Source organism: Opisthocomus hoazin, chromosome 21, assembly GCF_030867145.1.
Source record: "Opisthocomus hoazin isolate bOpiHoa1 chromosome 21, bOpiHoa1.hap1, whole genome shotgun sequence".
NCBI classification, from domain to species: Eukaryota; Metazoa; Chordata; class Aves; order Opisthocomiformes; family Opisthocomidae; genus Opisthocomus; species Opisthocomus hoazin.
Window position 1 is genome coordinate 1,678,687 of NC_134434.1, and position 16,667 is coordinate 1,695,353.

Here is a 16,667-nt window from a genome sequence, read left to right on the forward strand (position 1 = left end):
TCTGTGTGTTGGTGAGGTTTTTTGGAAGACCGTGGATGTATGGTTGTTTCTGAAAAGGCGTACAGCTGAGGGGAATCTCCTCCCAAGTGAGCTTAATACCTAGCAGGGGAATATTAAACTAATACGAATTAAAAAACTATCCGGAAATAATTGGAACACAGAGGTTTTTTTGCCTAGAGGTCGCATGGAGATAATGGGAAGTGTAAATAATGGTTAACTATAAACATATCAAAGTGACAACAGGAGTTTGGATCTAAAAATTTGTCAATTAACAAACTCTTGGCTAGGACCTTTTTGTATCTTAATTTTGTCCTATTCCCTTTATCCTATGCTGATTAATATCAAGAAATTGACAGATTTTAGGAGAGCTGACTGAAATACAACTTAAAGTTATGACGAAGTCGGTGGAGATGAGGTGTAAAGGGAAGGCTCCGATCCCTTCCTGTCCCCTCAGAAAATTATATTGATTACTACATATTGTCAGAATAGGCTTCTGGGTATAGTTCTTCGAATAACAATGTGCTGCTGAAAGAATTTACGAAACTGCACAGACTGTAATTCTTCAAACCTAGTTGGTCAGAATAAGTTCCTTAGGTCCAAAGCAGCTTCTTTGCTTTTTAGCTGTGAATGTGAAGTACTTCTGAAATGAACCTGTTGGATAACATGATATATTGAAGTCATAACTGGAATTTGAAATTTTTCTCACTAATATCCTCTAAATACTTTTAACATCAAGTACAAGGCACATGCAAGATTCTGCTGCTTTCAGGCGTCTGTTTTCCGTTCATGCATGAACCTTTCATTAACGGTCAGCGTTTCCTCTAAAAGTACCACACAGAGCTGGTGTCAGGGAGAACCCCAGACTAAAGGGACTGGGCATTCTGTAGCTTGCACAGTAGTGATATTGCTGGGTGTCATTGTAGGACAACGTACAGTTACGAACCCTTCATTCTCTTCTGCTTATTCCTGCAAAGCATTGCAAATGAGCTACTACTACTTCAGATTTAATTACCTAGTTTTTAAACTAATTTTTCTTTTTTCAGGAAAAGTCTTTTGGCAACGTTGCCAAAAAAAGTCAAATTTTCTAAGTCAAGTCAGCATTGACTTTCAGATGCTTAGGATTTGAGATATTTTGATTAATTCATTGTCACTTAATGGAATTGCATTTCATTTGCATCAGTTCTAGAACAAACGTTCGTGACAGTTTAATCAGTATAGTTTCCAAGAGTTAGCTAAAAAAAAATGCAATAGATAATAAAGTCAGAAATATAAAATAGATGGAATTATTTGAAATTCCTTTAAGGAAAGGACTATTCACTGTTTTCTCTTGTGCTATCAAGCAGTTTTTCTCGAGCTTTGTGTGTGAAAGCCAATCATCAGTCTGTGCTGCGTTAGTTGGTGGATGCTTTTGGAATACAAAGATGGGGAAATGTTTGAACAGGGCCAACAGCTCTGAGGTTTTATTCGCTGTTCGTGTGAACTCTGGGTTCCCTTGGTAAGGGGCACCACTCCCTTCCCACTGTATCTGCTTGCTGAAGCAGGAGTCGTTATCCAGTGCGGGAACTTCACCAATTCAGAAGGCAGCTGGGTAAACTATGTAGCTTTTCTTTAATGGGCACAATGTATCTCGTAACACTTTAATATGTTGGATTTGTTGCCTTGTGTTACTGTGGGTAAGTGTATGTGTTTTGCTCCTGTAGAGGGGTCTGTTACTTGACTGTATTTCTGAATAATTCTGTCAGAATATCAAATATTAATAATCGGTTATTTTGGAATGTACTGAAAGAAGGATGAAAACTGGAAATAATTGAAAGGCAGATCTTGAAAGTGCCGAATTTTATTTCTAAGGCTTGCAGATTCCACGTGCGGTTATAACTGTAAGATGCAAGCTTTTCATTTATGCTGATGTACATAAATGCATGTGGTCTTCTCTGATGCCACAAATGTTATCTTACCAGCAAGTTCCAAAAGTAAAAATCTAGGAATTACAGTTCTTAATAATCTGACACAAAGTACAAATGAGAGGATGTGTGTGTCTTTGCAGGTCTTTGTTTTGTTTTTTAACTAACCTTAAAATTCAGTTTCCCTTCCTTCTCAAAAGGGATAATAGCAGTACGATGAACTGATGCTTCACGAAATCTAAACTTGCTTCCTTCTTGTCAAGTTTTGGCTTCCTGAGCTAACAGATACATTCACTTTAACTGTCAGACTTGTTGAGGAACCTTGCTTTCACCTCTGATTCCAAACTAAAAAAAAAACCAAACCCTAAAAGAGCTTTTTATTATTATTAATATGGGGGTGCTGCCTGTTGTCTGGAAGACTTAATAGAAAAGCACCCTAAAGTTGTGACTGATTATCAAATGAGATCAAACATCAGTATTAAAAACAAGGGCATGTTATGTGTAGCTATAACCTCCTTAACAGAAGTGAAACAGCTGTAGTCTGTAAAGGGGAGCTGGACAGTACTGTCTTGAAGTATTTTTTCCATTTGTATTTCTTTGCATTTGCATGTTCTTCAGTAAAATACAGTAATTTTTGTGTTTGTTCTTTAGTTTATATGCCTAACTCTTCTAATAATACTTGTGTTCATTTTTTTAAATGGTAATGTTCAATTTTAGGATGAGCTCTCCGACATTAGCCAAGCAGGCTCAAAATCTACTACTCCAGCATCCACAGCTGCTTCAGATGTACCTGTACTGCCTGCTGAAACTCCTCAAAAGGAAGATGGTGAAGGGCTTGCAAATTCCACAGATATGCCGAATGAGAAGCTGGATGTAAGCAAGAATATTGAAGTACAGGTAGCTCAAGAGACAAGAAACGTGTCCACTGGTGAGCTGCTTTAACTTTTTAGTGTGTGGTTACTATGGACCTCATATCTGTTCTGTGGTGAAATATCTTAATTGTTGTGCCACAAATGAGAAATGTTTTTTTTACTCAATATTTTTAGGAGTACAGAATATGGGTAAGAAACACAAGTCTGTTATTTATTGCTGGCTTTAGTCCTTATTTTTCTAGAATCAGAATTATTTATAACATTTCGTTGTAAACAGCAGAAGTGACACTCATCGAGACAGAAAGTCACGAGATGATAGATATCTACTTGGTTGCAGTTGCAGAAATTGTGGGAAATAACTACCATGACTTAAGTTAAATTCAGGAGAGACTTACTCTAGTGCAGACACTGCAATTTATCAAAATCTTTAGACCTTCTCATTTAATTACCTTGATATGTCTTTGAACAGAAGTCTGCTAATTTGATGATCAATTAATAACAACTACAGATGGGTAATGTCATATGTCACAGTGATTTTTGTTTTACGGAGACGTACCACTTACTTTTCCCTAGGTGGAAATGAAAATGAAGAAAAGTCTGAAGTTCAGGCAATCATTGAGTCAACTCCAGAATTGGATATGGATAAAGATCTCAGTGGATATAAGGGTTCCAGGTAAGTAGTGTGTTACGATTTGAGTAGGAAGACCAATTTTAGCAGGTACCAGACCTTGGTTTTGAATTTTTGACTTGTTTAGAAATTTTGCCCGACTGAGATCATGCCTTATGTAATGAATCTCCTCCTTCTGTGACCTTATTTCCCCAAATTCCTCAGGAGGTTTTAAGTGCAAGAGCAGTTCTTCATTCTGTTGCAACACCTGATGGATGTTCAGGGTACTTCATATTACAGCAGACTGAAGAAAGCTTAAATATTCTTTCCATGTTTCAAGCAAAAGGTCTGTACCAAAAGGCCTTTGCTCCCTAGATGAAGGTTTCAACGTACTAGCAGTTTCCAAGCTGGGCCATTGTGTTTTTACTCGTATCTTTAAAATCTGGATTTATGACTGACTTTGCAAGTGTTACAGCATTTGTTTACCAGATTCTGATAGTGGAATCCCGGTGTCGGCAGAATGCTTTTTCCTGAGTCTGCTTCCTTGCAGGCTTTTGTATGTGAATGGTAACATTTCTTTCGAAAGCTCTAAAGCCCCTTAAAAAATATAGAAGTGTTGTTTTAGTAACGGGGGGATTGCCTGATCTTTTAAACAAGCCCTGAACAATTCAGGGTCTAGTCACAAGTCCTTCAAAGATGTTGGGCGTCTGTGTTTCATTCTTGTGATGAGATGGAAAAAATGACCTTGTGTAGTGAATGTTAATAGTGTAAGAGCTTTGTGTGAAAGAAGTCCCCTTTCTGGCCAGAGGAATATTTTGATCTCTGTTTGGTTCTCTTGCATTCTTGTTGTATTAAATGACCTCCAGTTTTGCTGAGCTGTCTGTTCTTTAGGCGTTTGGGCTGACTAAGTCCTGACAGGGCTGAATTTCTGTATGCCAAAACTTGATATGCTTTAATTTATTAAAATCCTGACCAGCTCAAAATCAGTGGCTACCTCAAGTTTGGGATTGTGATGCCAAAGTATTATTTCAAAATAGCATTTAGGACTCTAAGCCAGTTGAAAGGTGAAAATTTAACTTCTATGTTTTCTGGGGGGTAACAAATGAACTACTGGTAAAAACACAGAGAAAACTTTCTCCAACATGGGAATGTTTTCTTTCTGCTTTTTTGTCTTGTTTGAATTCTTTGACTAGCACTCCGACCAAAGGCATAGAGAACAAAGCATTTGACCGCAACACAGAGTCACTCTTTGAAGAGCTGTCATCTGCTGGTTCTGGCCTAATTGGAGACGTGGATGAAGGTGCAGATTTACTGGGTAAGAAAGGTTATTTAAAGAAGAATTTTCCTTGTTAGTGGAGCGTTTAATTATCCTTGCTGGATTTCTGTTAGGATTCATTTGCATTAAAATCCTTTGAGTATCATCCTAAGGTAGTTATTGGAATGCAAAAAAAGAGGAGAAAGTGTTTGTTCTTTCTTTCAGTATAATGGTATCAGCCTTAATCTTTTGGGGCACTTCTTACACTGTTCTCTATTTCAGTTGTCCCTATATGTTTTCTCACACAAGGATTTTTATCTCAAGCAGGGATTTTTATCTTCAACTAGTTTTAGGTAGTTTAATTCAGATTGTGCCCGATCTGTAATGGCCTGGCTTTATCACCTCTCTGTGGAATTTAACATGTAAGAGAGTTGCAGCAGAATGCAGTGGTGGTAATATGAGAATTGAACCATTAATTGAAAGAGGAGAGGGAACCCATATTTCTCTTCTCCCCAAGCAGCTTGCTGCTGCTTGTGTGCTGACTGAACAAAATGTAGATTTTGGGAATATGAGTTGATCAGGAGCAAGGAGGTCATTAAAAGAAGGATCTTTCTATAAAAAACGAGTGTCGTGTATTATAACAAGATAAATTTTGAACATACTGGTATTCAGGCCTCATTTTGAAATAATGAAAGCTGGTACTATGGAATGTATAAAACGTAGATGCAACTGATGTGTGTTTTAGGAATGCATTGTATAGAGAAAATCAGCAGTTTGCTTCCTTCTGTCGTCCGACCTGGCAGAAATACAGATTGTTAGTGGTATTATTTAGAACTGTTGTGTGTGCAATCTGGATTTCTGGTTGTTTGGTGTTTCACCAGAAGCTCATTTTACATCGACTAGGTGACATTTCTGTAAAGTATTAATCACTGGGAGTGATGGGCCAATCTCCAGTCTGAGAGATGGGTTTTCTTTGTGGTCACTCTCTGCTGCTTTGAATCATGAGCAGTGAGGACCACCACATCCTTCTGGAACATACTTCATCCACAACCCTTGCACTCTGTTGTCACAGGGACAACTAATGACACATTCTGCATGCAAAAATATAGATACTGGAGAAGAAATACTAACATATAGCAACTTCCATCCATTAGCTGCAGGATAAATTGTTTAAAGAAATCGAATTACTGTCAGGACTTCCTGATAATAGATGCTTTGTTTTCCACGGGCAAAAATACTACGCTTTTTAGTATAATGTATCAAAAGTTTGCCACTGACTTCATCACCATTTTCTGTAAAACTACTGATAGAAACCCTGGTGCGTGCAAAACGAACACATTGTTATAACTGTGTTTGTTATGCAGAATGCGTTGGTCTAAAAGTTTTACTCTGTAATCGTCATTTCACTTTGAGCACAACCATAGTCCAAATTACTGCGTGTTACTTAAAGCCACATCTGCATCCAGGATAGTCAGTGTGTTTCAAGCATTTGGATCTGTTCTAAGTGAGCATGAATCTTCAGTTTGAGTTCTGTAAAAGTAGTTAATTGGGATTCTCTAATCTGTTTTCTCTTGGGCTGCGTACCCAGGGGAATATTCTGGTGTGTATGCTTCTTTTTTAAAAAAAATTCTTTGAAATCTGTTGCTTCTACAGTTAGGCGTTCTTGGCTGCTGCTCTCATAAAATACATTCTCTGCTTTTTTTCCCTGCTTGGTAACTTTTTTTTTGCTTCTGCACTCTTGGCTTTCTAGTTTTTGTTCTTGCATTATAAAGGATCCTGAAACCTGTTGGAAGTGATCCTAGATACTTTCATCTGTGAATACTGAAAACATTTAAAAAGCAATAGCCACTTGAATAAAACCTCTTGATGACTGTAGTGTAGGGGATTTCTCCAGATATTGATAAAGTTAGCTGATCTAAGGTCCTTCATTATTAAATGTCACTTGCTTTTAATCTAAAACCCAAACAGAAATTCCAGAAGAGGGAACTCTGACTTGCACATCTATTTTCAGATACTTGTTTGGTATCCAAATTCCTTTAAAGTCTTCTGTTAATAAAGTTGCTTAGAAGATTGTGTTCATAGGGTATTTCAAAAGGTCTCCACCGTTAAGATACCTTTTTCATTTATTGTGTTAATCTTGAATTAGCATAATTTCTGCATTATCAGTGTCGTAATTATTTTGCTGTGCAAGATGCAAAATAATTATTTTCTGCCTGAAAGTTTATTTTTTTTAGAAACCTGCAAATCATATTATTTTGGGCATGCAAACACTAGGGTGAGAAATTAATTTCCAGAAATTTAAACAATATTTAAGTAGTTACATGAAGAGTTATGATCATTTTTTTCCATAGTAGCACTTTTACTGAATGACTAAGCATTTTTTCCAAGTATTGCCCTTTTAAATTAAATGACATAGACTTTTATTGTTACTGATTTTTATAAGAGGTCTAACCAATAGAAATGATTGTGACAAACTTCTTTAACATCTATCTTTCATATAAATCCTGCTTCTAATCACACCACATTCTACTTTGTTTTAATTCACTCTTACTTCATATGTCTAAATATTGTATTGCTCTCCACTCATACTACACCTTACATGAAATGTTTCTTGTTCTTGTTTTTGCTCTACATGGAATGCATGGGCTTTAAAGACCATAATTTCTTTGGTAAGGTATCATTTGCTCTGGGGAAGTCTGCAGAGCTTTCACATTCTGACCTTTAAAATTCAGCATGTCTTGTGTCTATAATTGATATACTGTTGTATTTAAAATTGTGTAAAAGACAGTTGAGCATTTCAGACTTAACTTTTTGTGGACTAATGCTTCCCCAGTGATACCATGTTTGGTTTTCGACTTGGTAGTAATGTAACCTCTTCAAAATGTGCAGCCTAGGTGGAGGTAGTACTAGCTAGCCACTAGCCTATGGTTAGCCAGGGTTGCCTTTAGGCTCTACCTGAAGGCAGATTGGGAAGAAGGTGGAGGGGAAAGCTAATTGTAGAAGGTAGGTCCTGAAACTTCAGATAGCTCACAGTTTTTCTGACAAGTTTGTCATACTTAAAATTCAGCTGGTTTGGGCAATGGCAAAACATAGATTTTATGAAAACATCCATTTTATCTGCTAATTTCATGTGTTTGTTTCCTTTGGAAAGGAATGGGTCGTGAGGTTGAAAATCTGATTTTGGAAAACACTCAGCTGTTGGAGACAAAGTAAGTGAGAATGCGCATGTAGAAAATACTGCCCTACTCTGTTTTGTTATATCTTCAACGTCTTCATACACAGAAAGATGAAATTATACAAATGCACTTTCAGTGCTAAGAGTAGTAGTGGTGTAAATATTTTGAATTTCTGGGTATATTTGGTTAAATACACGGCTTAGTTGGTATTCTTCTAGAAATTAAGGACCTAAGAAGCAAAAGCTGGCTTTATCCATGTCAGGCTACAAGTAATGCAGTGCTGTGTTCAGCGAGATCAGCTCCCTGCCTTTTCTGTTAGAAACACAGCTGTAACTGCAGAAGCTAATCATTGAAGTGCTGTTGAGGAATTCAACCTCTAAGCAAACTGTTCTGAGTTATCAGTACTTTTTTCATAATACAGAGGTGTGAATGTATTTGAGCTTTTGAGATTTGGGGGGAGAGGGTTTGATCTGGTTTTGAAAGCTGTATCTTTTTACGGCAGCTCTATGTAAGAAATGTTTAGGTCTTCAAATTCAAGATTGAAATCAGGCTGAAGCTAAACTGAGACCATAGTCATCCTTGTAATGGTGTGTTTTAAATGTTTATGTAGAAATGCACTGAATGTAGTGAAGAATGATTTGATAGCAAAGGTGGATGAATTGACCTGTGAGAAGGATGTGCTACAAGGTGAATTAGAGGCTGTAAAACAAGCAAAACAAAAGCTTGAAGAGAAGAATAAGGAACTGGAAGAAGAGCTGAGAAAGTAAGTTGAATTCCGTGGTTGTGAAAGAGAGGGGGGAAAGAAAAACCACCCCACTGTGATATCTAATGCAGCTATTTTTTATTTTGTATTTAGAGCTCGTGCAGAAGCAGAGGAAGCGAGACAGAAAGCTAAAGAGGATGATGATGTAGGTGTATGTGTGTATGTGTGGGTTTTGTGTGTGTAATTCGCAATGGGACGTTAGAAGTTCACATGTGTTTAGTGGGTGCTACTAAACTTTACTGCTGAATAAGTAGTGGTAAACTTCCTCCGTGTATAGCGAAGACAGAAGATCCAAAGATCACAAGTAAGCTTGAACTGACCACATACAGTTTTCTTTCTTTCGTCTCTGCTCATTGTTGTGTGTCACATTCTTTTTGAAGAACTTTTTTTTATTTGGATTATACTACATACAAAGGATAGGAGGAGAGGAAGATAAAATCAAGTTAGTTTCACAAAGCCCCAAATTATTTGGAATCTGGAATTGTGCCCTAAACTGACTCTTACCGGAAGGCAGAGGCTGACTCTGCAAGGCCCTGCTGTGCTCCTTTGTTCGTCCTATGTTTGCTTTTTTTGTGTGTTCAGAGTGATGTCCCCACCGCTCAGCGGAAGCGTTTTACTCGTGTTGAAATGGCCCGTGTTCTCATGGAAAGAAACCAGTATAAAGAGAGGTTGATGGAGCTTCAGGAAGCCGTCCGATGGACTGAGATGATAAGGTAAAAGGGTCTTTTAAAATCCTTGATAGAGCTTCTTGGATTTCTACAAGCTTTTGATTTTTAGCTGCAGAGTGATCTGGTCAGTGAGTTACACTGAGGCCTTAATTGCCCGTCTGCTTCTCTCCCTACATGCCTATGAATAACTTTGTGTTTAAGCTGTGGGCGTATAACTTACCTTGTCAATACAGGTTCTTGGCGAGACCTCAGTGAAGATGTGTTCAGCATCCCTGGAAGAAATGTGTATATTTTGGAACAGCTACAAAAACTGGTGATCGTAAATAACATTATATTGGTGGGCAGGAAAAAATACTCTGTGTGTGCACATACCTTAGTGGGCCCAGTTGTCAGCAGAGATGTCAAAACAGGGATAACATCCAGTCTTCAGACGAAGTGTAATCCATTTGTAAGGACTGGCGTTGTTCAGGAGAAAACGCAATGTTAAAACTATGCAAGCTTTGTTAAATATAAGCAATAAAGACGGTAATTTGGTCTAATTTGCATCCTGAATATTGAGTTTGGATTTGAGAATTGGAAGGTATGATTTTAAAAACAAAAATCTGCCTGGGACCTCAGCCCAGCTCATGCTTGTCACATCCCCAGGCAGTGTCCGTGTCCCGAGGTGGTGGGGTCGCTGGGTACCGCCTGCCGGTCAGGTGTAACAGTGGCCTTGGATTTGTTTCTTCTATTATTTCTCTTATTTTTCTATGCTCAATACCTGTGAGCTATTTAGACTCTGAGTCTGTGAGAGTAAAAATACATATTCCCAAGCAGACATGGCTTGCTTCTCTTATAGCTGTTGTTTCCTGTAGAAATGATCTCATATCCCTGTTAATGCATCTGTGGCGTCAGGAACAGTCACTTTATCATTCATGTACTGATACGTTGAAGAGGTTTTAAAATAAAAGGCATAATATTGGTTAAAATACTAAAAAGCAGGAGAAAAGAATTGAAAATGGTTTGCTGCTTTCTTCTAGCTGTTTTCAGTCCAAAGTGTTCCATGGATTTGTTTCTTCTGTCTCAAAAGCACTTGCCAGTTGTGTTTGCAAATAAATGTGGATGGTGTTTAGTATGTAACTTCAGTTCATCCAGTGAGAATTTCAATATTGTGCTCTGATCAGAAGTGAAGTGGCAATGTGAAGAAACAGGCTTTGATACTTTCGATATGTTACCCTGGTTTTTACAGTAAGAGTTATGCACTGTTCTGTTCCTTGCCATTGTTTTAATTAATGCTTACTTAGTGAACTTGGAATTCATTTCTTGTAGAGCATCAAGAGAAAATCCAGCCATGCAAGAAAAGAAGAGATCAAGCATTTGGCAGTTGTAAGTATTGAAACACAACTCATTGGCAAAAATAAATAAAAGACCCTAACCAATTAGCTGGCACATTTTTGTATGTTAGCTCACTATCTTTTGGCAGATGAAGATGTCTTAACTGTTCTCCTCTTGTTACCTAGCATGCCAGCTCGGTAAGACTGTTCTTGAAGACAAAATGTATCGTAAGCTGCATCACGTAGTGAATGGCTGTGCACTTTGTGAAGTTAAATGCCAAAGTGCTGTCACTTTTATTTCTAGCTGAATATGCACTAGGACTCTTGTTCTGAACGTTTTTGTTGATTCTTTTTTATGATGAGAAGTAGAAACCTGCATAGCTCGTGTGGATCGCATTTATTTTGGCTTCCTTTTCCTCTAGGAAGTACGGCTTACTGATGGTTAAATTTTCCTTTCTAACTTCAAGCTCCTTAAATCTAAACCAGTGTTATTCACAATAAGATATTTGTCAAATAATCCTTTTGATGTGGTGTGCTGATAACTATTCTATCTTTTAGCCTAGAAAATGGTGGCATTTTTGAGGTGCTCTGTGCATGAACTAATATGCTCTGTAAAACTGTCTTCCAGGTGTGGTGTTCACATCCTAATTCTGTTGGCTTCGTGCAGATATTCATTCAAGATGAAGATCCCATTAAATTTGATAGACGAATGGGATAATTATTTAAGAGTTTTCCTTACTGACATGAGTTTCTGTCATGTCAGACAGATGTGACTTTGAGTGTGTTGAGTGTATGGTGGCTGCTGCGATGTTGGGCTCCAGTTTCCTCATCTAACTGGCTTGAGCAGGCTAGCACATGCAGTGTTTTGCCTACATAGTCAAATTTGGATGTATTTTACAAATCTTAAGTCTTGTCTGGCTTTTTCTTCTAGTTTTAGCAGACTCTTCAGTTCATCTAGCAATACGGCTAAGAAACCAGAACCTCCTGTCAATGTTAAATACAATGCTCCGACCTCGCATATTACACCATCAGTCAAGAAAAGAAGCAGCACCTTATCTCAGTTACCTAGTGACAAATCTAAAGCCTTTGAATTCCTCAGTGAAGAGTAAGACATTTTGGTTTGGTAACAACTGGATATGCTCTATCAAGTATTTACTGTTTTAATCCTCTAAGATAAATAGCATACTGCTATGATGTTCTCCTGAAGTGTATGTTGGTTGATACATGAGAAATGAACATAATGCAGATGGAAATGCACAGCAGCGGAGGAGTATTCTGGGTACCTGGCAGCAGTGTTCTGTTTGGCAAACACCACTGCGTTTCATGAAAGAGCATTTAGGTGCAGGAGGCAGCACTTGATACACTTGTATGTACAGATGTTGTACCTAAGTAGTAGCTGTACAGATACTTAAGTTCAATGGAAAAAAGAACAACATAAGTCAGGCGAACACATATGTGTAATTTTTTTTTTCCCCCCGTGCTTCTTTTTGGCAATATATCCTTTTGGTTTAGAACTTTTAAAGCTTCTGGTAGAGGTACATAATCCAAGTTAATTTTCTTTAAGGATACTGATGATAGACTTTCTGGTTTGACCTGCCTTTCACAGGTCCTTTACAAATAGCTCACAGGAAACCTGATGTTCTATAGGTGATGTGTGAAAAAATAGTAATGTCTTTGGTAACCCAGTGTTTCCACAGAGATCTTATCTATTGAGTTTAGTAGCAACTTTTATTACACAAAGATTTCGGAAGAGCATAAATAACAGGTTCTTTAATAATGATTCTTCCCTAGAACTGAAGCCAGTTTAGCCTCACGCAGAGAGCAGAAAAGAGAGCAGTATCGCCAAGTGAAAGCACATGTTCAGAAAGAGGATGGTAGAGTGCAAGCATTTGGCTGGAGTCTACCTCAGAAGTACAAACAGGTATTATGCTTAGGTTTTCAAATGTAGTGGTATCAACTTTGTGTTTTGTGAAATTTGAACAGTGTAATTTCACAGCTTGTGTTTGAGTGATTCCAGCACTTTTTTTGTTGAGCTTCTGCAGTTAAGAGTCTTTCTAAGGAAAACCACAATGGAAAACTCTTAATCATGTTCAACAGTCTGATCAACTGTTGCAAAGACTGTAAACCTCTTAAAGAGGAAAGCTTTTTGGTTTTGTGTGATGTGTGTGGTGGGTTTTTTTTGCGTAGGTGGCAAATGGTGGCCAGGGTGACAATAAGATGAAGAACTTGCCTGTACCTGTTTACCTGAGACCTTTAGATGAGAAGGATACTTCTATGAAGGTAGGATATTTACAGTGATGATATGGAGAACTGGATAACCTATGCCTTGAATGTTTTTATTTTAGACCCCATTACTTTTTTTAAAATAAAGTTCCTTCTTTTTAAAGCGTAGATGAATCAGAATTTAAGCCTCAGTAGAAGTGTACGTGATTTTAATCTTAATTAAAAGACTGCACATATATAATGATTTTGATATTACTTAGCACATTTAACAATGGGTGTGTCTTTTTTTCAATTTAACACTTAAGTGAAGTATTTCTTTTTCTTTCAAGCTGTGGTGTGCTGTAGGGGTAAACCTTTCAGGAGGGAAGACACGAGATGGCGGGTCTGTGGTTGGTGCTAGTGTATTCTACAATGATGTGACTGGTGTGGACGCAGATGGCAACAAGCAGCAAACAGGATCTCAGAGTAGCTTAGATAGACTAGACCAAGAGCTCAAGGTAAGGTCACTGTAAGGCACGTTGAATAGTTTATGTAGTTAAAAATCTTTAAAAATCTGTATATCAATAATATATTTTGTAATCAGGTTTATCAGTAACGAATAGATTTTTCTTGGGTAGTCATCAACCCAAGATATTTGGGTTATTGAGTCCATCTACAAAAATACTGTGATTCTTTCCTGTGTGTCAGCTTGTTGGCAAATCTGAGGAGCAAATCAACTTTACATCAAAATGATGCACTGCTTAAACCAGTGCTGCCTGCATTTAAAAAACATTTGTGACAAAGTTGTTCATATCCTGACTGCCATTTAAAAACAGGTTTTTTATGTATCTGTGCCATTGTTTAAAAATGGGTTAATCTTCATGTTTTTGTGAAGAAGCCATGAATTGAATTCATATGAAGGGCATAGAAACAAAGGCTTAATTTTGAAGTGCTTTGTGACATCACATTAATCTCTAGCAATACCCAGTATGGTAGCTGGCACGTAGATAGTATTATGTAGCTTTATACTTGTCTAACTGTGTAACTGTGTAGTAGTATTTTCTGTAGTTTTCTACACAAGTATGAACTGTGAGGGGTTTTATATTCCCAATACACAGAGAACAAGTAAATACATGTAGTTTTACAATGGCATTAATGATACTTATCACATATTTGTGTATAGTTCTGTAGTTGATAAAGTAAGAACATACAAGATCAAAGGTAATAGATCTATTCTTGTCCACCCTTCTGTTGTTGTTTACTTGTGTTCTGCTTTTATTCTCCTTCAGGACCAGCAGAAGGAGCTGAAACATCAAGAAGAATTATCCAGTCTAGTTTGGATCTGTACTAGCACACATTCTGCTACAAAAGTTATCATTATTGATGCTAATCAACCAGGAAATATTCTGGACAGTTTCATTGTTTGCAATTCTCATGTGCTTTGTATCGCTAGTGTACCAGGTAAAGACTTGTGATGTGTTAGCTCCTGCTGGTTTAGCTGTATCTTATTTTATCTTTCTTACTCAATGAAAAAAGAAAGATTTGTTAATTAGTGTCATAAAACGTTACTGTAACACAGCAAGAAAAAGCGTTTGGTTGGTTGGAGGGAAGACTATTGGATTTCTACTCTACTGTTCCAGTCTTCAGTTGGCTCTTGACCTAAATTAACTCAAAGGTGAAGAGAGATCAGGAACCAACTATTCTATCTGCTGTGTTATAAATTGTGCAATAGTGCCAGTGTTTTACGGAACTGTGAACATCACAACAGAAAAATGTCGGCTTTTTAGACCTCTTCAGTCTTTTGAAGATAAGTAGCACATCTTGGAGCTTCCTGTAGAAGGAATCCTTGTTACATTGAGAGTTGTATATGGAGAGTGTACTGAGGGAAGCTTAGTGGGAGGGTATTATGATTCTGGAGAAGAACTAATTGTGCTTTTGGATGTCTTGTTTCTTGGCTTACACTTATAGAAGTCTGTAGCACTAGTTCCAGTGAAGTAGTTCTTGTTTAATAAACTCGGAAGAAATCTCTTTACAGTGAAGTCTGAGGTTTTGCTCCATTGAAACTAGGTAGAACTTGTAAAATCAAAACAGCATAAAATATAGTAAGGTACAATAAGAAGAAACCAAGAGTAATATTTTAAGTCTTTAAAGTATTTGAGAGGGTTGTAGAAGAGTAAAGCAGCTTTTCTTCCAGAACAAAGTATCTGTTGCATTTAAATTATCAAGATGTAGATAGGTTTCCCTGCCTATATGCACTGTTATGGAATCTGATTTTAATGGAGAATAAAGAAATAAAATAGTTGGATAACTCTGCAAATTGAAATACGACATATGACATTCAGATGTGCAGCATGTGTAGATACTGCATTTGCTATTTGAGCTTAGTGATTGCATCTTTAATGTCTGATGATGATGTTTAAATAAGCTTGTAGGTAGGTATCTGCGTGTTAAATCTCACTTGCTGGAGAGTTCAGTTTGAAAGCTTAGTTTGTTACTAGATAGCAAAGTGATTCAGCCTTAATGCCACAAGAAACATGTGAGTTTAATCTCTTTCAGGGGCAAGGGAAACAGACTATCCTGCAGGAGAAGAAGGGTCTCAAGAAGCAGATCCCAGTCAAGTGGACAAGTCATCTCTGTGCGGAAGTATGACTAGCAACAGCTCTGCGGAAACCGATAGCTTGCTAGGAGGAATAACCGTCGTTGGCTGTACTGCAGAGGGTGTCACAGGAGCAGCCGTAGCTCACGATGCGAACGGTGGCTCACCGATGACAGACAAACAGTCAGGTAGGAAAACCTTACAGGTATGCCTGGGATGGCCAAACGCCATGAGGTGTAACTGAAAAAGGAATGGTGTAAGTATTTAACAAAATAGCTTGTCTGTAAGCTGTGCTAACATAAAATGAATACTCTGTGAGACATGGCCTGGAAGTCTGACATACTTGCACTGTATAATTGTAGCTGAAAACTTTGTGGAGTGATATTAAATAGGTATAGACAAATGCTTCTTTCTTCAAATACTTTTCAGAGAACTCTTATCTTGTGCATGGTCTAAAGAGAGCTTTTAAGTTATTCAGTATTTGAAATACAGATCTTGCTGACAAATAACTAGAGAGAATGTCAATGTATGCTTTAAGTCTTGTAAAGTCTTAATAGAGTTTTAAGTGAAGCTGCTGACTTTATAGGGATTCTTAATATTGTCTGTCATATGCCCTTCAGAGCTGTATGGTGATATGATTGTGAATGGATATGTGGCTGTTGGACTTGTTTGCTGCCATTCTAGTTAATCACTTAAAGGGCAGTCTGTGCCATCAGTCACTGGGTTGATACTTAAAGTGCATTTGACGCTTGTTGACACAATGCAACCTACTAAAGTTTGGGTGTGTCTGATCTGATTTTTTTTTTTTTAGATGAAATATAAAATCTGGACTATGGTTGTCTGGTTATTACAGCTATTCACTGAAGTTTTAAGTATCAAGTTCTGGCTGGTTTAAGTCATTGGGAATTCTCTTGCAGTTGTTAGAAGTCTTTCATTTTTTTTTTTGTTCCATAGATATTGCAACAGAAAGTAATTCAATAGATGAGAACATTCCGACAGCAGAGGAGGCAACAGAAGCAACAGAAGTCAATGCAGGGACTGGTGAAGACACAGCTGATATTGCACAAACTGGAGTCTACACAGAGCATGTCTTTACAGATCCTCTGGGAGTGCAGAATACCACAGAGGCGTCTCCGGTATACCAGCCTAGGTACATAGTCTCAATCCTTGTACCTCTTAAAATATATTTGAAAAGAAAAATACATTGTTTGTAGGAACACAACATAGGGACAAAACAACTACTTTTTTCTGCTTAAGTATGTTGAGCTTTATACAAGTAGTCTTGATACAAGACACTCTAGGCTTTGCTTGCAT

The 16,667-nt window shown here is 37.6% G+C and overlaps 1 protein-coding gene across 4 annotated transcripts in view; it reads left to right on the forward strand.

Moving 5' to 3' along the window:
- The window catches only part of SPAG9 (sperm associated antigen 9), a 63,788-nt gene that overhangs the window by 32,077 nt on the left and 15,044 nt on the right, over nt 1–16,667 (forward strand). For all 4 annotated transcript variants that reach the window (XM_075441213.1, XM_075441214.1, XM_009940882.2 and 1 more), the window contains 15 exons: nt 2,619–2,829; nt 3,347–3,446; nt 4,574–4,695; nt 7,787–7,844; nt 8,422–8,574; nt 8,668–8,719; nt 9,157–9,287; nt 10,551–10,607; nt 11,487–11,660; nt 12,347–12,476; nt 12,743–12,835; nt 13,108–13,275; nt 14,047–14,218; nt 15,314–15,541; nt 16,308–16,503. In XM_075441213.1, the coding sequence (XP_075297328.1) occupies nt 2,619–2,829; nt 3,347–3,446; nt 4,574–4,695; nt 7,787–7,844; nt 8,422–8,574; nt 8,668–8,719; nt 9,157–9,287; nt 10,551–10,607; nt 11,487–11,660; nt 12,347–12,476; nt 12,743–12,835; nt 13,108–13,275; nt 14,047–14,218; nt 15,314–15,541; nt 16,308–16,503 (2,045 nt within the window). The remainder of the gene's footprint in view (nt 1–2,618; nt 2,830–3,346; nt 3,447–4,573; nt 4,696–7,786; nt 7,845–8,421; nt 8,575–8,667; nt 8,720–9,156; nt 9,288–10,550; nt 10,608–11,486; nt 11,661–12,346; nt 12,477–12,742; nt 12,836–13,107; nt 13,276–14,046; nt 14,219–15,313; nt 15,542–16,307; nt 16,504–16,667) is intronic.